The 23124-nt window shown below is 30.0% G+C and overlaps 1 protein-coding gene and 1 non-coding gene across 4 annotated transcripts in view; both read right to left on the bottom strand.

Annotated features, from left to right (window-relative positions):
• Window positions 1–4201: 4201 nt before the first annotated feature.
• Window positions 4202–4274, bottom strand: Trnar-ucg (transfer RNA arginine (anticodon UCG)). Its single transcript has one exon. It is a non-coding gene; the product is annotated as a tRNA-Arg (tRNA).
• Window positions 4275–16199: 11925 nt separating this feature from the next.
• The window catches only part of LOC129989007 (signal transducer and activator of transcription 5B-like), a 56975-nt gene continuing 50050 nt past the window's right edge, over window positions 16200–23124 (bottom strand). For 2 of the 3 annotated variants that reach the window (XM_056097312.1, XM_056097313.1), the window contains one exon: window positions 16200–20933. In XM_056097312.1, coding sequence (XP_055953287.1) covers window positions 20804–20933 — 130 coding nt within the window. In that variant the 3' untranslated portion in view covers window positions 16200–20803. Of the gene's footprint in view, window positions 22334–23124 lie in introns of all 3 variants that reach the window. The other variant, XM_056097314.1, reaches the window with a different exon arrangement.

The raw sequence follows: 23124 nt of genomic DNA, 5'->3' as shown, positions 1-23124 counted from the left end.
TTCAGGAATTTTGATTTCTAAAGCTAACAAATTATTCCTGGATTTTGGAATTCTTTTCCTACGCATCATTGACACGATGGCAACAGAAATTCCTTCATTTCATGGTTTTCATTGCTATGAGCCAACGTATCATTCCGTGAATAGGGTTCCATTTTCTCCCTTGGGCTTTCCCAATAGGTACGAAATTCAGTAAGCTTGAGTGGTTTTATACACTGATAAGTGTCAATGGAGAAAATTCTGAAAATTAAATTAACATCAACAGATATAAATGCTGACTATTTAATATAGCATACTGAACATTTTGTTGAGACTCTATCTGGATTTGATTTCATTCAGTCGTTTCTCCTCTAATAAGATTCAAGATGGGGGTTCGTAATGTAAAATAATTCACTCATTGTTAATCTGACTCCATTTTATTATCTCTTATTTACAATTCTATTTACAAGATGTTGCCAAACACAAAAACAGTATATTGGTTTCGCGTGCAATTAATTCCGACTTTAGAGTTCTGAAAGTAAGTTATAGCTCTAGTATGCTTAGACTTAAATCTAGTTTTTAGCCAAAAGCGCTCGTAACACATTTACTAAAAATAATTCTTCAGTAAATTATCGGGGAAACGCTGAAGAAAAATACTCAGATTTGACGTAGCTTCTGTTATTTAATGTCCATTTTTACTTACTTTCAAAATAAGCAAAAATGGATAGAAACGTGGAATTTTTTAGATCGTTTCCTCATCAAAATATATGTTCAGATTCAATTAAAATATTGTTATAAGATATATTGTTCAATATAATGAGTATTTCAAAGGCCTATAGAAACAAACAAACAAAAAGCACATTTTAATTATTTTTCTGAAACTGATATTATAATTAGATATAAATATCTTTGAAATGTTCCAAGTATCTTAATTTTTAGAGAAATTAAATCGAATTGATAATAAAGATTTCAGTTAAACATTAAAAGAAAATAGGGTTATACAATTTATATTTCGAGTCCTTTTAGATAGTTAAAAGTCAATTTTAGTTCTGAGAAAACAAAGTTCTGATGAAAATTCTGTAAATGTGCATAAAAATATTTCTAAAAAAAGTTGGCATTCGATTGGAATTTCAAAATCATATACAGTTTTATTCCAAATTAATTTATACTGGATAATAAAAGAAAAAAAAATAATAGAAAACAATTACAAATTGTGTCGCCTGAAATATTTCGACATTTTAAAAAATTATCTTTTAATTTTTTAAAAATATATTATTTTAAAAAGTTTTTTTAAAAGAAATTTGACACATTTATATTTCAATACATATGCATGAAGAATTTCATAACTCTAAGTGAATAATTCCCAAAAATGCCTAATAGAATCTCCCGTCTCCTTAAACATCAATAGAATAATTCATTTTTGAAGCTGTAAACATTACAGTTCATTTAAAACTTGGACTCTCAAATGATATTGCTTCTCTTCACTGCTTCGAAGTTCTTCAGACAGACATATTGAGTTCAGTTGAGCACATATATTTAGTTGATTCCTTCTAATTTTCCAACACCTCATACGGAAGGAATTCTAAAAGGGTTTTTCCTTTTCACTTTCTCGTTTATAATATATAAACGCAAAAAGCAACTACTCCTATTGGGATATTTTATTTTATTATTTATTTCACTACATTACGAAACACACAATATCGGAGATGGGACTCTGAAAATAAAATTTTGTTTACCGCCTTGTACAAGGTCCACAGTTTTATGAAGGGGGGGGGATGAATAACTTCTTTCTTAAAGATAATGCGTACAGAGTTGCGAGGAGACCATTCCCGTTGGTTTCGAATATGACAAAAATATATATGTATATAATTATATTCGTATATAAAAATAATTTATTCAGAATTCTCGTTAAACTTTCGCAGAAATGTTTTTTGGCAGTTTTAATCAATATCATTAATTAAAAACTTGATGTAATAAAACGTTCTTTTTTCCATTAATCTTCCATTCAAAATATAACCTTTGAATTCAATACTTTTTCACTTGTATTTTAATAGTTTCCAAAAGTTTATAAAGCGGTTTTTAAATTAAAAATATGTTTTTAGATTTAAACTGTCATGCAATGTTCTCTTCGTTTCCAGTCCAGTGGTCATAAAAACGCTCAGACATTTTTATTAATTAATCTACTTGATTCAACAATTCCCATTTGTATATGCTTTCTAATATTCTCTGGAAAAAAAATTCGCTTTCTAGTTTATAATTAACTAGCTAAAAACCTCTTTGCGAAGGAAACTTCACTTTAGTAACCAAGTCCTTCTTGTCATTTGAGAGAAAAATCATTCAGAAATTGCTAAACACTTTGACTAGACTATCAGTAAATGTTAAATAAAACTGTATTTAAAGAGATACAATCCAATGTGAAGGTTAAGATATTCTAAGCCATGAATGGTTTGTAGCTTACTGTTATTCCTGCACTACTAACTTTTAATCTGTTTGTATCGTGAGCGCATATATGCGCGGAATTTTCTGGACATTCTCATCCTCTGTCTGGAATGTGGCACACAATTTTTTTTGGGCATATGGCCTTTATAGCTACAGTTTATCTGAATTATGTGAGTGAATAATGCATTTATTTATTAAAAGAAAATAAACACAAGAGGAAAAAGAAAAACTCCATTAATAGAGTGTGTAACAATATGAACAACAAATACACAAAATAAAAGTCATGAACAGTGGATGTGGCAAGGACATTAAGAAACGTATCGGGTATTTAGTATGAAATATAATTAATATAAAAACACACTAAGAATTAAAAAGTTGGGAAGTCTGAATTCTAAGAATATTAGAAGGATACAAGAGATTTAAAAGCTAAATATATTCAATCTTAAAAACATTAAAAACTCATTTTATTTTAATATAATCAGTCCTTAAAACATTAAAACGAGTATAATCAATGATAAAAATATTAAAAAACACACAAAAATTTAAATATTGTAAGCAATTAATTTAAAACACTAAACAGCATATTTAAAATAGCAAGTTCTTTTGAAAAAACTTATTGAATATTTTATAAAATTAATACAATGAAAATCTATCCCTGTAATTAAATTTCAGATCCATATTCTCAAATAAGCTGTTGGTTCTAAATTTTCTGGTTAGTGCAATAGCTATTTGCATACAATTTATATACCCCCGCAATCAATCATCATAAAGATAACTGAAAATATATCTTTTGAATATAAATAGCGATTTTTATAAGATTGCTGTTCATTTTCGGATTGGGAAACCATCTGCGGTTTTGAAACATTTATTTCGTCAAAAAAGGGGTGGGAAGAAAGATGGAAGAAGGAGACATTTATATTTAGCAATAGACTGAAATCAGATTATTCGCGGAAATAAGAGGCTAATAATTTCTCATCTTTCTGCCCACCACCCCTTAGTGAAGTTCAATCTTTGAAAAGTGCACGTCTCAGGATCCTGAAACGAATAGTAGATAGTATTGCATTGAAGTACAGAGCCTTCAAAACTAATTCATAGGATGTTTATTAGTTCATCCATTTATAAAGAATGCTAAATTTATTATTCCTTATTTACATTTTTTTTATGTTTTGAAAGATTTTTACTTTTAAATAATAAAATAAATTTTTGATGAAGAGAGGCAATTTCCTACTTCCCATTAAGATGCAAATAGGTTCACTATAATAAAGAAGCAGTCATATAATTAGATTGCAGTTTTAAATCACTGCAGTCAGTTGGAAGACGTAAGCGCGTAAATGATCAAACTGTAGAGTTAAATCTGTTCGAGCAGAAATTACAGGTTATATTTGATTTTAAGGACCTTGACCATCTTCATTTTGATAGCACTAGATAAATTCCACTTACATTTTAATGTGATTTTCGTATTGTTAATAACTGTGTGGAGAGATATCTTTTCATAAAGAGTTTCGATACAATTAAAAAAGGGACTTAAAAAATACAGTTAACTGCTAAGATATTTGTTAAGTAAACATTAAAATGAGAAACTGGATTTATGACGTTTTTACATCCATGTTGGCACATTTGCCCAAAGGACTTGAATATCGACAGGGAAAAAAAAAATTAGGATTTAAAAAAAAAGATCAATTCTACGACGTCAAAAAATTAGTTTTTCTTCAATAGATAAAAGCTAGGGGCAGCGTGTATTTTTTGCAAATTTGAAATGGGAAATTTAAAAGAAAACATCCCCTTCCGTCCGCGACAGGACTCGAACCTGCAATCTTCTGATTCGAAGTCAGACGCCTTATCCATTAGGCCACGCGGACTACAAACTGCGATGATTTAAAATTAGAAATATTATTACTTTTTAGTTCTTATACATTGGTACTATAATGTTATCCAATATGAAAAAAAAAAAAAAAAAAAAAAAAAAAAGGTTTTCCGGAAAAGATACTTATAGTAAAATTAATAGAGTGTATGATTAATGGAATCCTGAAAATCTCTCTATATATATAAAGCTGCCTTACATGGTACAGAAATCGAGCTTATTACTAATTGTAGAATAGCAACAGTCAAATATAAAGAAAACATCATACGAATTACAGACTACTTCATTCATTGAACATTTTTACAGTTGTACTGAATAAAACGCTTCGCTTACTAATTAATGGGGTTGCAAAGTGATTACACATGCACTAAATTTATGTCGATAGCTCTCACATTATTAAAAAATCACAACACAAGAATAAATTTGGACTCTTTTTCCCTTTATTCTGGTCATCATTGCTTAGCAGGCGCAGCCTTGCTACCGCACACACACTCGCTAACGCTACACTGAAGTGTTTTTCCCTTTGCTGCAAGAGGGCAGCACAGTGACAGGTCGGAACATACCGCCCGCCTTGACATAATGTTGTCAACACACACACACACAAGGAAAAACTATGAAATATCACAATTCAATGCACAATGCTGAATAAAAACACACAAATTTAGATTTTAAACACTACACATTACAAGGTAATAACATTAATCACACAATAAAGAACACTAATATAAGATTACACATCAATAGGTAAAATACAAATTTTTGAAATGGCTCTTTTATAAACTCCAGATTGAGTTTTAACTTTTACAACTCTGACGCTTTTATCTTCACCCAGATAACACTCAATTATTCTACCTAATGCCCAATTTTGAGGGGGTAGGTTTTCATCTTTAAGAAGCACTAACTCATTGATTTTTACATTATCTTTTTCTACCTTTCACTTGGATAAAGCTAGAGAATAGAAAATATTTAATAAAGTAAGTAATATGCATAACAAAATAAATATTTTTTTTCTATATATTACTAACAGATATTAATCTTATATTCAATTTTCACATGAGTTTGATATAAATAGCTACATTAATTTAAATCACAATTTCTTATGCAATACTATGAAGCAGTTTAACAGTTAATATATAAAAATTTCACAAAATTGCTTATAACAGAATAATTTCCATAAAACAGCAGTTCTATCACATTACCATAATGGTGAAACAGAATCGAAAGTTGTACAATTTTCATCAATCCATAATAATATTAAATCTTTCATCCGATGACATACTTTTGCCAAGAACAGGTTTATTTTTATTTAAACACCTTAACTCTTCTGAAAATTCCCTACTCTGGATTTCCTTTATTATGAAGGTTTCAGCCTTCCTAATTTCTTCTGTTTTCAAGGGACCCAGTCTCCTTTCAGTTGGACTCCTCAAGTTGTGGAGAAATCTGAAAACATAACTTATTACATGCAATATATTAGTATAACTATTACTACAATTAAGAATATCAGTAACACATGAATTTCATAGAACTTTTTTGAGTTCACAGTCTACATCGTCCTTTATCACAGAGTCAGAGATTTCTCTGCACGGATACTCACTGTCTTTTAGAAAGGCAGGGCCTTCCCACCACAAGTTACTCTTGAGCATTTTGGACGGATTTACACCACGACTGATAAGATCAGCTGGATTATCTCCTGACGAAACATGTCTCCACTGATCCTGACACGAAAGGTCTTGAAGTGTGGCTACACGGTTTGCCACGAAGGTTTTTAACTGGGACGTCTCTTTTTTAATCCATGACAGCACAATCATACTATCGCTCCAGTAATAGGAATTGGACACTTTCAATTGAAGAGCCGACTGGATACGCTGCATCAATTTCACCAGCAGCACAGCAGCGCAGAGCTCCAATCTCGGGATCGTGAGCTTCTTCAGTGGAGCCACTCTGGATTTACTGGCCACCATCTTGACAACAACCTCACCAGCAGGTGTTTGGGATTTGCAGTACACAACAGCTCCAAAGGCAGCTTCAGAAGCGTCGCTGAACCCATGAAGCTCTATAGCTTCGACGTCGGAAAATGGAAGAATACATCTGCTCACCTTGATGTTGTTAATGCACTGTAACTCGGTTGAAAACTTCTCCCATTCACTATGATTTTCAGGAGGAAGCTGATCATCCCATTGAAGATTCAGAAGCCACAATTTTTGTAGAAAGATTTTCGCTAGTGAAATCACAGGACCAAGGAGGCCCAGAGGGTCAAACAACTTGGCTATTGTGGATAGAACTGTTCGTTTAGTATGAACATCCGTTGAAGTTATGGACACCTTAAAACAAAAACAGTCATTAGTATGGTCCCACGTGACACCTAAAGTTTTGTTATCACAGTCTGCAAAGTCGTAGTTGCATCCAGAAGTGGTAGACAATTGAGGATGATTGCCTCGCCATTTATGCAAGTTCATGCCAGCTCGTTTTAACATGGAAGTGAGCTGCTGTTGCATCTCTATGCATACGGGTAAAGTCTTAGCACCAGATAGCACATCGTCCACATAAAAATCTTTCTCAACAACGGGTGCTGCAAGGGGAAAATTGTGTCCTTCATCCCTTGCAATTTGAATTAGCGTTCGAGTAGCTAAAAATGGGGCACTAGTAGTACCATAAGTAATTGTCGACAGTTCAAACTTTTTCACTGAACCATACTCACTGTCCTTCCAAAGTATTCTTTGTAGGTTTCGCTGACTGGGATGAATGTAAATCATCCTATACATTTTCTCAATGTCCGCAATAAATGCATATGGATGTTTGCGGAATCGCATCATAATTGAAATTAAGTCCTCCTGCACAATTTCCCCATTAATTTGCAAGCTATTGAATGAATTTCCATTCGTGGTTTCACTAGAGGCATTAAATACTACACGAAGCTTAGTGGTCATTTTCTCTGGTCTATATACTCCATGATGGGGCATGTAATACACTGTTTCTGGTTCTGTCTCATGCGTCACGTCTCTCATATGTCCCAACTTTTCATACTCATTAATAAATTCTTCATACAATTTTAAATAAGTTTTATCACGAGATAGTATACTCCAAAGTGAATTTAATCTTTTTAATGTTATACTTTTAGACTCACCTAAACAACTAGGTTCCTCTTTAAGTGGGATTGTGACTACATATTTTCCACTAGGCTCTCTATAATGAGTTTTAACAAAATGTTCCTCAGCGATTTTTGCCTCATGGGATTTAGGGGTCTCTAACTCAACAGTTTCTAGTTCCCAGAATTTTTTCATGGTATTGTTTAAATCTTCATCAATAATTAACCCACAATGAATTTTTGGGGAATCAAATTCCATTACACTACCGCAAGCCAAAAATCCAAAAACACTATTTTGAAAAAACAACTCTGCATTTGATGAGTAGATCTTTTCTGGCCTCAACAAATGATAGAACGATTTAGCACCTAGGAGACAATCAACTTTTTGGGGAACCATAAAATTATCAGCCAAATTAATATTAGAAGGAATTTGTTCTTTAACACTTAAATATTTAATTGGGGTTAATTCAGTGATTTTATCTACAACAAGAAACTCAAAATTTTGCTTAAAGCTCTTATCAGCATTTGAAATTTCAGCTTTAATAAATTTGGTAACAGTCATTGAGGAATTATTTAAACATGAAATTGTTACATTTATTTTTTCTTGTTTTAACCCTAATCTGTTTGCACACTCCGAAGTCATAATATCGGACTGACTTCCTACATCCAGCAACCCTCTAACACATTGCAGATTCCCAAATTTATCTCGAATATAAAATTTAGCCGTGCTTAACAATACAGTTCTCATTTGCTTATTTTCAACCGTACTCGTAGCTGAAAATGTCGATTGCTCATTTTCATTAGTTGCGCAAGAAGTTGGATAAAAGGAATTAACTTCCGGGTTTAAAGTTGAACTTTCCCCTTTATGGTACTAGTTTCGGTTTTACCACTCCCACTGAAATGATCAAACTCTCTGGGATAATGAAGTAACCTATTATGAGGTTTATTACAAAAGCAATTTCTTGCAGAACACTTTTTCACATTGCATATTGGTGAGAGGCATTTAAAACATAAGTTTTGGGATTTCACAAATGCAACTCTATCACTAACAGAAAGTTTTTGAAATTCCTGACATTTAAATATTGAGTGGTTGTTCTGGCACATAACGCATTTAGAATTAGTATTCGATAAGAACACTTTAGAAACATTTCTATTACGATTCTCAAATTTTCCTTTACCGAAATTCCTTTGCTCATTTCTATTCGTAACGAATGCGCGGGAAAACTCAGTTTTGATTCCGGTTTTAGAAGCCACAAATAAATCACATTCTCTACTTAATTCCTGCACATTAAAAACAGATTCTCCTTGTTTAATACTGATATAACTTTTTAAATCTTGAGGAAGAGTGCTAAAAATCTGATCAGAAACCATTAACTCACACAATTTAGAAAAATCATTCACATTACGAAGTTGAATGTAATACTCAAAAACAGATCTAACTCTTGAAGCAAATTGCGCATAATTTTCTGTTGGCAATTTTACTGCACTTTTAAATTGTTTTAGACATTCTTGATAAGTTGGTTGAAATTGTTTTAAGACAATAGATTTAATTTTTTCATAGTCACTCAACTCTTCTTCTTTGATATAAACCATTAAATTGCCAATTCTATCCCCTAAAAGATTTAATAGAATTTCCGCTTTAAATTTATCACTGACTGCTTTTGTTTTGAAAGCTTTTTCGAGCGAATTGAAAAAGAGATTAAAACATTCAGCATTTTTGGGAACAAAAATCGTCAAAACTTTGATACTCTTAATTAAATTCTCTAAACTAAAACTCTGTTCATTATCGTTAAGCTCACACGATGAGGATCTGAGTTTTAAAAGCTCTATTTCTTTCTCTACACGCAAAAGCGAAAGCCTTTCAATCTCCAATTTTTGTTCTAATGAACGCCTTTCGTTTTCGGCTTGATCCGAATTTTTACTTCTTTCGTCTGAAATCTCTTTAATTAAATTTTTCACAACCTCAATTCTTTGCTTATAAATGTCACTATTCTCAATTATACTTATCAAATCTACAACTTTAGCGGAAGATGCAAATTTAATATTTAATTCCGTACACAAACTCTTTAATTCGTCTTTCTTCAAACTAGACAAAGACATAATGAAAATTTAAGTAATTGAACACTTACCCACAATAATTATCCTTGAGAATTGGGACGAGAGAATACGCGAAAACACAGAGAACAGAAACAAAAAACACCACTCAAGCACAAGTTTCGTTTCCTAAGCCTACGCTAATCCACTTCGCATATTTTCACACACAAAAAAAACGTAATCCATCGCTGATCGCTATTTCCACTCCTCCGAGACGGACCATATGATTACACATGCACTAAATTTATGTCGATAGCTCTCACATTATTAAAAAATCACAACACAAGAATAAATTTGGACTCTTTTTCCCTTTATTCTGGTCATCATTGCTTAGCAGGCGCAGCCTTGCTACCGCACACACACTCGCTAACGCTACACGCTACACTGAAGTGTTTTTCCCTTTGCTGCAAGAGGGCAGCACAGTGACAGGTCGGAACACAAAGTGTTATTAGAAGTCTTCTGAAGATAGATCCTCGCGTCACCAAAGAGGGCATTCAGTCAAAGGAAAGATGATATAAAAGAAATCAAAAAACAGACTTAAAACTCAAAAAATTCAATCAAGTGCAAAAATAGGCTTACTGTTGCCAGACACGTAATCATGCTTAGACTTAGGATTAACGTATGGTTTCTCGCCAAGTAGGTCAAAATCGTGCTAATCATCCAAAAAACTCTAAAAGTCTGCAGTCTTGGGTATATACCAGAAATGATAACAAAAGCTTTTAAAAATCCAATTTAAAAAAAATAAAATGTCACGATTATATTTGGCGAGAAACAGCAATTTTGGCGTCCATATATTAATCTTAAGTCTAGCGGAAATTGATGCTCATACCTTCCAAAACAATTATCTAATAAAAATACTTTTTGTATTATCTTAAGAAATTTTTTTTAATATATATATAAAATATATATACTTTAATTTATATATATTTAAATAATAAAAATTATATATTTAATTAATTATATTTAATATAATATAATAATTATATTAAATTATATATATTTAATTAATTATATTAAAAATATATTTTTAATATATATATATATATATATATTTCAAATAATATATGTATTTATTATATAAATTTAATTAAAAAATTATTTTATGATATAAATTTCATTTTCGTACAATTTTTCAATTAATTTTAATATTTTTAATTCAATTTGTTACCCTATCTGAAACAATGTTTTTAAATGTTATGATGGAATTCAAACTCTCCATCAAAACATTCAAGCATGTACTTCCACCAATCAATCCATCCGTAATAGGATTTTAACTTCAGCTTTTATTTCGTAGTATATACACTTTGTAATTTGAAGTAAACTGTTTTAATTGAATTCATGTGTTTTAATCGTATCAAATTACAAGGTGAAATGTTTTTTTTAAAGAAATGCATCCCATATAAATAATTAACAGCCTAAAAACTCGATAATCCAGGTAAACAAACTGATCGCCAAAAGCGGCTAGTATCTTTGTAATTCTGTGAACACGATACATCTAAAACGCTTTGAAATGGACGGATAAAATTCGGTACACAGACTTTATGCTAAATTTGTAGATATCTCAAATTTTCGACGGAATCTAACCAGAAAATATCTGCCCATCTGGAAGTCCACCTATAAGAGAATAAATTAACTACAAAATATAAAGAGCTAGATAGACAAAATTTGGCACACATGTTTAGCATCAAAAATGTAGATTCTAATAAAATTGTGAACCAAATCCATCAAAGGATTGACCATTTGTCCGTCTGTACTTCACCCTGCGTGCAAACGCGGTGGCTCAAAAACACAAATAAATGAGATTTGGTATGTGATTTCGCGAGTGGAAAAAAAGGCGTTAAAAATACAATTTCGATTTTCGGGTTATTGTGTATGGATGCTAGGGTTTAGTGCCCCCCCCCCTCTCAAAAAAATCGCCAAAGGTCGCTTACAAGATTCAGTAAAAGTATAGATCCATGGCAAAGGTCCATACATCGTAATGATTTTTCGCTAATGTCATGTAAGACATTGAGAACCCTTAAGCAAGGTCCCTAATTTTATTCGGGAAGAAGGGATAGCATTGATATTAGAGTTTGCGAGAAAATCTTAAGCAAAATATTGTGAAATTAATTTATTCGCATAAAGTAATATATATGATTTAATTCGATTTTAGAATACTTTATATGTAAATCTGCAAATAAATCACAGAAACAAAAATTTAACTGCTCAACTCTTTAGGGCTTTTTTTTTTTAATTATCTAATTAAATGAAACCTTCCGTTTTGAAATTTTAATCGAATTATAATGCCTTTGAATGATTACAGTTTATAATTCATTACAAGCATGACTTATGTTCATGATGATTAAGGGGTTAAAAAATGGAAACCTGGATAGGCTCAAGTATTTCTCTACATCCTTATATAGATTGAAATAATAATAAATATCACAAATAAGATATGTTATCTTATTAACAGGTTAAAGAAATTCTAATGTAGCAAAAGAATAAAGCTCAACTATGTACAAACTGAGAGGTAATTAGTGCAGAACACGGGAAACAAAAGTCGAATAGTGATGTCATCGAGCAGGGTGTAAAATGACTCATGAAAATTGCATTCATGCTTGTTCGCCTCCTCTAAACTGTCTAGGATATCCTGCATTCTTTAGACCAGCGGCAGTAATACTATTAAAACTGTCTCACGTTTTTGGAGAATTGGTTCTCACGAACTCTCTGATAAAGTTGTTAGCCTCCCCCCCACTCGTAAAAAGTTGTGAACCTTGGGTAAGGCTATGAATATCTTGAACAGCATTGGCAAACATTATAGTTCGTGTATTTTCTGTAGGCGGTTCAAGGTCACATTTTCTACCTCGTAACCGGTTGTCTGCTCGAAACGTACTGGCATGGGGAAAAAAAAAAAAAAAAAAAACAAGCTTTGTCCAAACCATGGCAACGGAGAAGGAGAAAGAGTGATGAGTAGGAAAAACGAGTGTCCTTGAAACGCCTACATAAATTACACAGACTATAGTTAAGAAATATTGATCTTTGGGGCGAATTTAGTATTTTACTGATTCTATCGTGCGATCCTTGGCATTTTGAAACAGGAACTAGAAAATAAAATTACAGTTTCAGCCCCCCCCCCTTTGTTCGTTTCGATTGAAACGAAAATTTAACACGGAACTTCAAACTTAGTCAAAAAATCATATATTAAATTTCTGCGTTTTTAAGTTATCACGTTTGCATGCTTGTGCATATACAAATTTAGTGTAAAAATCCCATATTAAATTTCACCAGTCTAGCCGAAAACGTCTCATCATATCTATCTTTGTCACAGATAGATATAGCGGACGAACAGACAGACAAATATTATACCAAAAAAAAGTGTGATGGTAACTTCATAAGTTAGATAACAACCTCCGGACAAGAGTGATCACTTTTGTCTAGTGGTTATGTTACTTGGCTATGAGCCCTAATGTTGCGAGTTCGACCCTCAAACTAGCACAAAAGTATTTTCCGAAATCGGAGATGTCTATCTTTATCTATATCAAACTCTAGCTTTTTACGGTTTGTGGTTATCGTGTTTACTTGTACTCAGACAGCCAAACTTCCTCTGAACAGATTTTGTTCAAAATTTTATCAAAATCTACATATTTGTTCATAAGATCATATGCCAATTTTTACCCTTCTAGCTGAAAGAGTTTTTGAGTTGGCGTGCTTACAGACAGATAACCCGATATGATTTCAAAATTTTTAACTTTAATGTTAAATTAATTTTCATGCATCTAAACTGCAACATTTTTTTAATTATTGTGACTGCAAAAATGCAAACCAATAAACGGTCCAATTCTGGACGAATTTGGTACAAAATTTGATACAGATGCTAAAATGTACCTAATTTTATATTTCCAATATTTTTTGTTTCGTATTCACTTGTAGTCAGTCAGACAACAGATTTCCGCCGAGTGAATTTCGTTCAAAACTTGATAGAAATCTGCAAATTTGGTGGTAAAAGTCCCATACCAAATACCTAACTTAATACATTCTTTAAGTTATTGTGCTCATAAACAGGCATAATATCAAAAACATGTTTTCAGTAAAGGTCTGAAATTTGAAAATTCATCAAAATCTCGAGTTTGAATTATGTTACGATTACAATACTTTCTTTTTGTATAGTTCCCATATGAATAAGCAAAAATGGCTGAACCGGAAACAGACAGTTCTAATAATGATTTTCAATGACTGGTCAAATTTTTTATGTGTTAATATTTGCATAGGTAAAATTCATATGTAATAAAATAAATAAGATATATACAATTCAGTTTGTTTTTTATGAGAAATCTATTTATCATACAATGAATAACGCTACTCCTTTTTACTTTCTCGTATAGAGAAAGAATTCTAATCATAAAAAAATTCGAACTCGAGTTTTTGACGAATCTTCACGTTTTAGACCCCCATGAGTTCGAAAAACACATTTTTGGAAAATGTCCATCTGTCCGTGACAAAGATAACTCAAACGCTTTTTGCTAGACGGATGAAATTAGGTATACCATCTTTATATTAAATTCGTAGATTTCTATCAGATTTTGTGCAAAATTTCCTCAAAGGAAATCTGTCTGCCCGACTGTTTGAATATACTTTAACACGATAACTACAAAACGGAAACACAGAGATAGATAAAATTCGATACGCAGAATTAATATCTATAGTCTAGACGCCTATAAGATTTTGAGCCAAATACAACATCAGATTGACCATCTGTATTTTAGAAATATGTAAACGCGATAATTCAAAGTCACTATGTTCTAAATATATTAAAATTTGGTATTATATTTTGGTGTCTACAGGAGTAGTTTTATATAAATATGCGAATTACATCTTCTGAATATGTTTGAGAACTTCAGTAGTTGTTAAAATAATGAAATAGAATTTTATAAAAAAATTAAGAAACAAGCATTCCTCCACATCTATCATTATCAATATTAATAATAAAGATGTTTGCATGCGCTCTATAGGTCAGACTGTTTGACCTACAGTTGCCAAATATAAAGAGGTTAAAAATGTTCTCGGAGCAATTTTTTTGAAATTTTAATTAAAATTAGGTTGAATTTCGACGCTTTTCCACACCAACTTTCAAAAATATTACAGCACAAAAATGCATTTTCCATTGTTTAAAAATATTTTAAAAAAATTCTTTTTATACCAATTTTGCAACTGTGAGAATTTTTGCTGAATTTTGACTATTTTTAAAAAATATTTTTTTTTTCTTTCTAATTGCCAACAGTTTATTACAATGTTGCCCTGAAATTCAAACCGTTTACTTTGTTTCATCAAATATTTAATGAAATGATTTCTTCTATTGTTGGAAGCTAAAAGAAGGATACTGTTTAATTACTGAGTAAACAAGCGAGAGGGGGGGGGGAAGTGAAGTATAATATCACAAAGTTTATAAAATAGATAAACTGAAAAGTTATGCATTTCACAGCTCTATGATGATATGGGACTGTGTCAGACTATTCAAACAGAATAAGACAATTAAAATAACATAATTTTGATGTCAATCAATTTGGCAAAATTATCTGACTTGAAGTTATATCTAAGAATTTACCTGAAAATAAATGACTAATATCCTTGGCAAGCTAGCTGGTAGCATGAGGCAACTAGTTAATATTAAAAGTACAATAAAAAATGACATTAAAATTATAAATACAATTAAAAGTACAATAAAGTAATAAAATGCCTAAGATGGCTAAAAAATATCCTTTTCATGTATCCTTTAGCCTGTTGAAATTTGTCCATATATGCAAAATGCTCTTTTGGACATTAAAGCCAAGGGGTTAATAAGTTTTGAGCCATAGTGTACACAAATGGATATCATTGTTTAAAGATTAACTCTGATGTCAAAAAGCTATTTAACTATATGGATACATTATCACCTAAAGAAATCTTATTAATTGCAATAAAATGTTCCGGGTACTTCTGGAATGTGTTTAGGAAGTTCACTCTTTGAAGCCACTGCTATGATTTGCTTTGTTTCTACATAGTGAATTTCACATCATGAAGTAATCTTTCTATTTTTGAAGTGTGAATGCTTTTTGAAACATCTTGCAAGATACATTGCAGAATCGCCATAAACTTTTAACACCTCTGTATAGCACATTTGTTAATTCCTCAAAACCTTTTACAGCCACTCATTGTTTATAGTGGAATGGCAAAAACTGCATCATGGAAATAAGCTGATTATTTAGTTACCAACTATTCAGTTCTATAGGTACAACTAAATATATTGGTCCTGTGTGTATGCAGCTTTATCTGTTGTTCCTTTAGTAAGTTACAGAATTAGTCTCAATCTTTTATTACCATCTTGCAAACTCAAGCTGGTTTGTGCTATTGGCATTTTCTCTCAAGGATTCATTCTTAGTCAGTTTACAGTGCAACTAAAATAAATTTCTGGTACATTCATGTAATAATTAAGATCAAACTTATGATCAAAATTGTCAATGAAAATGTCTTCATAATAATAAAGTTGTGCTGTCCATTTTTTGATACAAAGAATAATCAAAATCAGTAGCACCAGTTTATAAACATTAATTGCCAAGAATCATAATAACAATATAAATGTATGCAAAAGAATTTTTTTTTAAAAAATAAAAGGACCTTTATTTTCTTTGAACCTTTCCAATTCTATTAGGAAAGGAGAGATGCACTTTTATAAAATGAATTTTATGTTATTTCCTGAAAAATAGAAAAAAAACACACACACAAAAAAAGTTGATTTGATTTTTGGATTTTAATATCAGCAAGCTAAAAATGATCAAATACATCCATTTCAGTACTAGAAAAAAAAATGACTCAAGCATATGGAAATGAAAAATATTTTATCACAAATTCAATATTCATATGTGTCATTTATGTGTGCATTTAAAAATAACACAAAATATTAATGAAATTGCAACCTAACACTCTCCAAATATCGGTGGAAACACAAATTAATGTATGTACAAAATTATGAAAATGTTAACATGACTCCAGCAAATTCTTTAAAATGTCAACAACAATAAAACTTTGCAATGCACATTTAAACAGTGATTTACTAATATCTTCCACTAGAAAAAGAAATAGTTTACAAGTAAAATTAAGAAACGAGTAAGAAACTAAAATATCCAATACTCTAAAAATTTGATAACTGATCTAATAATTTTTAAAATTTATAGATAGGATTTAATAAATCAATAATTAAGATTTGATTTTTGATTTGTTTTAGTGATACACATGCTAAATATCACCTATCACATCGCCACATAAGGCAATTCACAATATCCAGAAGTATAAACTGTCAAATTTACAAAATAGAATTGCCCCTTAAAAGTTTTAAGCTTTAACAAACAACACATTCTGCTGTTTCAGAATTCAAATTTTGGCAAAATATAATCTTGCCTACCAACACTTTATACACATAACAATATACACAAATCTTTGGATTAGTCAAATTTTACAACTAAACACCAACAATTTTTTAAATCAAAAGGTTATTTCAAACCTTTCAGAAGTAAAAACACACAAAACTAACAGCAGAATAAAGCGTTAAATTGGATTTTTCTGCAAAAGAACAGATAATCACAATACTCTGATCATATATCACACAACTAGACTTGCTATTTTTACACAGTTTAAAAAGAACTTTCTTCGACTAGAGAAATAAGAAGAGTAGGGAAGGAGAGATACATGCAAAATGCAAGGAATTGAAGATAAGTCAAACAATGAAACTAATAGTGTGAAAATAAGTGACAAAGTATGTACAAACAAAATGAAGCTTTTAAAAAGGAAACTGAAAAAAAGGGGGAGGGGAGTGAAAAAATGTATAAAATTAAAGTTTCAAAATAATCAATAAATTTAAGAGAATAACACCTGGATAAAGCAAAAGCAAATCAAACGTTTTTGATTAAAAATTAATAATGCTGAAAATATGAAAAAATCTCTAGCAATCATAAAATTAAAAAAAAATGTTTAAAAACATGCATTGCTTTAAAAGAACACAATGCAATAAAATAAAAAATAAAGCAAGTACACTAATTTAAGCTTCAAAATTTACTGAGGGAAATTCCGATAAAATCTTTTAAAAAAATCCAATAAAGTAATAATAAAATATTTAATAGTTCCAAATTCAGACATTGAAATAATTCTTCTACTAATCATTAACAATTTTAACTTTTACTTGATAAATATCAAATTAGGGAGAGGGGACGAAAATGCCAGAAAAGATTCAGATATGGGCAGATGGACTATATAAGGTAATTTATTTCCTGTCACTAACTTTAAAATACAATCTTTACATATTGGAAACATTAAAACAAACAGATTATTTTAAGATATGTGGACGGTAAGGGATTATTTGCCCAATATTGAGAAATTTCTGTTATGGACAGTATCGGGCTGTTCCCTAAACTTTTCCCACTAAAACTGTTCTACACCTGCAGCATGTTTAGTTCTTAAAAGAGTTTTAAAAGAAGTTAAGCTATTATGGTTTCAGAGTAAAAGAGAAAAATGGACGAATAGAATGGCAGATACTGAAAATCAATTTTAAAACAAGAAAAAGAAAATATTCCATCACTTTTATTCCAAATTCTTTTAATAAGCATCCAGCTTTTATAGGAATTCATTAAACTATTTTAATACTAACAATAATATTAACAAACCTACAAGCTATTTTCTTAAATATATTTGCTGAAAATAAATCAACAATTATTAATTACAGAACTGCAAGAATACATTTATTCTCTCAATAAATAATTTAGCTGTGATGAATAACATTTCATAGCGATTCTTAACACTTAACTATGTAATTGAATTAAAGCTTATTTAGATGTTCTAAATATGCTACTTTCTTTAACACCTTTGAAACATTTCTTTAAATGCTTCTTAAACTTTCAAAAAATATACAGGTTTCCTGTATTCTTGACAATATAAGAGATAAAAGTTATGCATTACTGTATTATCTACAGCAATTTGAATATCTGTAACAAAACATTTTTAATTATTTAACACTAAAAATTATCAAGTGTACCATTTATAACTAAAAAAAAAAATATTAAATTGGAAAAAACATTAATTGGTACACTGAATAATAATATGCCTTTCACAATTTACTTTACTTGCCCACTATGATAATATGCAAAACTATTGTTAACATTTAACCTATTAAATAATTAATATTTATTTCTAAAACTATCAATTTGTTCTACTTTGTTGCTAAAAATATAGTCAATAAAGAGATTTTGTTTTATGTTTGTGCGTGTGCTGCTAACTAGATACACTTCAAAGAAAAGATGTGCATACCTGCTAACTTATATTTGAATTTTTATGTTAAAAATAAACCAGACATTATTATTAAAAAGGGGAAAAATTAAAAAACCATATATGGAGATAGTGGAAAAACATTTAAAATTTGAAGCCAAAACTTTCTAAGACAAAACATCTTATTTTGACTAGCATACTTTAACCTTACTAATCTGGTGATTTAGATTTTTTCAACTATACATAAAGATTATACAAGATGTCTAATCATTAAATACAGATAAAATAACCTAACCTAAAAATACATATATTATCTCAGAAGATCACAAGTTAACAGGTATGTAAAATGGAGTGAAATCGATTTACAGAAAATGAATCCAGCAGTCAGTCATTCCACTTTTAAGTTTTCAGGATTATTTCAAGGCTTCTTTGCCTTAACTTGCTTCATGATTGTTAAAAGGAAATACTGTAATTGATTTTCCCTTACTTTTTAATTTGCTAAAGTTATGAAATTCTGCACATTTATTAGCTCTTAATGAAAATAAAATATTTTAACATCAGCAAAACAATGATGGGCTAAATGTTTAGTTAAATCTTTATTTTGAATTAGAAAGATTCATTTGGTTGCGAATTTCAAAAAATATTCCTTTCAAATACATTCAATATAAAATAAAATATTATAAATTTAATATACTTAAATAAAAAAATTTTAATTCAGCAATTTAAAAAATAAATTTAGCATTAAGATTTAATTAAATTTAATCAAATGTCCCGTGGAAAAGTTGAAAAACTAGAAAATGAAACATTACTAATAATGGAACTTGGAAGAACCAAATTAAAATTGTTAAGGTTTAAATAAAATTCAAGTTACAAAATGAATAGGCTTGAAAATAATGAAAGAGAAAACTACTTTTAAACTAAACAGTAAATAATGAAAGTAATTTTTTTAAACAGATATGTAATTTTAAAAAAAAAGAAATAAAATAATTACTTTCCAAACTTGATTGAATTAGCAAATATACAGCCACTCTACAGCAATTATTTTATATAGATATCCAATTCAGTTTAGAAATAAAACTTTTCATTTTTAATTGCAATTTAAAATCAAATAAAATAAACTTATGTTACAGATAATAGTTTTAACTACATGAAATTCAAAGAGCCAATTTTATAACTAAAGAAATTTAAACAGAAAGAAAGAAAGAAAGAAATTTAATTTTTAAAGAAATTTAAAAAGTAAACAGATTTCCAAAATAATTTATTTGAATAAGAATAATTTTACAGTAAAATGTGGATTATTATTATCATTAAGTTACAAATAGTTTTAGCAATTTTTAACAAAGGCTTTCAAGTTAAATTTATTATAATTATGAAAACTAAATTTCTATCAAATGGTAAAGATAAAATCTCAGAATTGAATTTCCACTCACTCTTTGAAGCTTTTAAAATTAGTTCATTTGTGTATTTTCAATGATAATATATTACTTCAATACAGTCGGACCTTATGAAGTTAAATTCATTAATTAAATTTTGATTCCCCACTATGAATTTGGAAACTAAGTCTTTGCATTCCATAATACTTAAAATAATTAAATCTTAAAAGCAGGGCCTTATGAAAATTGCTCATATTTAATTTGTGTTCTTCGTTTTGCTTACAAATGTGCAAGAATATTACAAGAACCCTCATGAAGAAAAGTCAGAGTTCAAAAGCCTTGAACTAACTATGAAGACATAATGATAACCTAGTTGCTATTTAAGGTTACCATTGTATTAAATATTAACTTATTCAGAGCTATTTGGCTTATTCAAAAATAGTCCTATCTTACAAGCAAAATAAATGACCACAACATTTGTATGATTTACAAATAAACAAAAAAAAGAATGAAGGCAGTTATTGTGGAACAGTTAATGATCCTTCCCTCATTGCTAATAATTATATCTGAGGAGGTAAGAAATGATTATTGCCTAAGTCCAGACCAGAATGCACCTTTAATTCAGTTCCTGAAAGGATTTCACATGTGAGCATAGATAGTACTAAATGGCCAGCTAAGACCATGTTCTAAAGAGGTCAATTTGGCATCTCAAGATGTATGAGTGTAGGCGACAAGATCACAAACATTAATGCTTGAAAAGTCAACAGGCTCGTCCACTTCTGGGGCGAATTCCATGTTAAGGAGATCGTAGTCCACTTCAGGAAACTGGGCCCCAGCCCTGTCAAAGACACAAACCACAGAGATTAATCATATTTCATTGGGTTTTATTTTTTCCTTTTAACCTCCGTGACTTGTGCTTTGTAGGTCATAAAAAGTGCATTCTGGCTGGAACTTAGTGTGCTTGCACAATGTCACACCAAAGAAGATGCATTACTTTTCTGACAGAGGAAAACAAACAAGATATACAAATAAATAACTTAAGTTCTTAAAAGCAACTATATAAATAGTGAATGAACACTAATTTCTTTTTTTAAAAAATGGTGTACTCATTTCATAAATTGCACAATCATGATTCATTAAATTATAACTGGTGAATTATTTTCTAGTCATAATGACACAAAAGCTGCATTACAGAGTTATATGTATCTATGTTGCAGTAAAAGCTTCACAGCTTAAAAAATTCTCTTTGGATAAATAATTTGGAAAAACAAGGAAAGTCAAGTTTTCTTCAAAAATTATCTACTATTTCCACAAATTGCAGACTATAAAAATTCAGGGGAACAAGAATGATTTGATGAATTCTCAAAATTATTATACATATAAAAATTTTTAATCTTTTGAATCAACATATAAAACATTCAAAGCTTGAAATCAAATATAATTAACAAAAAAAATCTATAACTCATGCAGGATTCCCCCACCCCTTAAGTTCTCAGAAAGAATGCACTTCTTTTAACTTTGCACAAGCACGAAACAAAAAAAATCAACTTAATATTAAAAAAGAGGGGAAAATAAGTTTTGAGATATTCAAGATTATTTCAATACACATTAATTTCAAAATGTATCTGAATATTCTCCTATATTTCCATCAGCAAAAAATAAAAAATGCTTAACACTAGAACAAAATCTCACTTGAAGAGTATTTTAAAAAGCTTTAAAATGATTGGAGTTTTAAAAGTTCAACCTCATCTTTTCATATTTATACAAAAATATTTATATCACAATACAAAATGACATTATCACAACACAAATCTTGATTAAAATTCACATACATATTCATAAAAATCTACATTCCCCTACTTTGACAAATACCATTCAGAGTTGAGATTCTAGCACATATCATTATGAACTTAAAAATGAAAAACAATTTTATTCATAGATATCAAGATTATTCTTTAAACACAACACGTACTGATGTCAAAAGCCCATTAAGATATGTGGACTCAGTAAACTTTAAAAGATATGATGAGTATACAATAATTCACACCACAACTAAAATACAGGAACAGAATACAGAACTTGAAGCTTTCTCTAAAATTCCAAATACCAGTGTAAGACAAAAATATGAGACATTTCTTTTCGAATAACAGCTAATAATAAATTGGTCACAGAAGTTTCGTATGAAGTTCAGTTTAGTTTATAGTTCAGTAACAGATGTTCCAGTTCGTGGATATGTTCCTTAAAACAGAAAAAAATGTTACTGCTTCGGATACTGCTTCATAATAATAAAGATAAAGAATAAGTTTAATATTATTGCTAATATTATTTGCTTTGTTCTTTCAGTTTTAAAAATACTGAGTATTGTTGGAAAAAAACAAGTAATATTCTAAGTAAAATTCATCACCAAGAATGCATAATTATTTCACACATTTGCAGAGTATTTTTACACAACCACATAAAATAGGCAAGGCAACAAAGAAAGGCACTCTAGGACTTATTACAACTTCCACAACAATCATGCAACATTTAATATTGAGTACAAAGCTGTAACTGAACAAGTTCATGGGACACATGAAAAAGTGTACAGAGATCATTCATTATTGTAAACAACCATTACCGGCTTCAACAGCCAGTAAAAATAGAAATTTCATGCAGAAAATGCTTAAGTACCCAAAAGCACTGACTAATTTCAAAAATACAAACATTCATGCTTACGAAAAACAAAGTTCAAAAAATATGAATAGCTTTGTATAAGAACATCAACACACTTAATGAGAAGCCACAAAAAAATGGCCAATTTGATGAAAAAAGTATTACAAAAAGTCTCCAACCACACATGCATTATAGAAGCCACTTTACAACTGGACAGCCATAACAAAATGGGAATTTGCTCAATTTTAAGTTTAGAAAATAGTTACAAATGAAACAAAAACATTCATTTAAAAAAAACTGTATTTCATACAAAAATATCTATCTAAAAAATTTATAATCTGCATTCAATTCTTTAAATATGTAGATTTCTCAAAAGT

This window comes from Argiope bruennichi, chromosome 10 (assembly GCF_947563725.1).
Source record: "Argiope bruennichi chromosome 10, qqArgBrue1.1, whole genome shotgun sequence".
NCBI lineage: Eukaryota > Metazoa > Arthropoda > Arachnida > Araneae > Araneidae > Argiope > Argiope bruennichi.
Note: the sequence above shows the minus strand (reverse complement) of the source record. Positions and strands in the feature narration are given on the sequence as shown.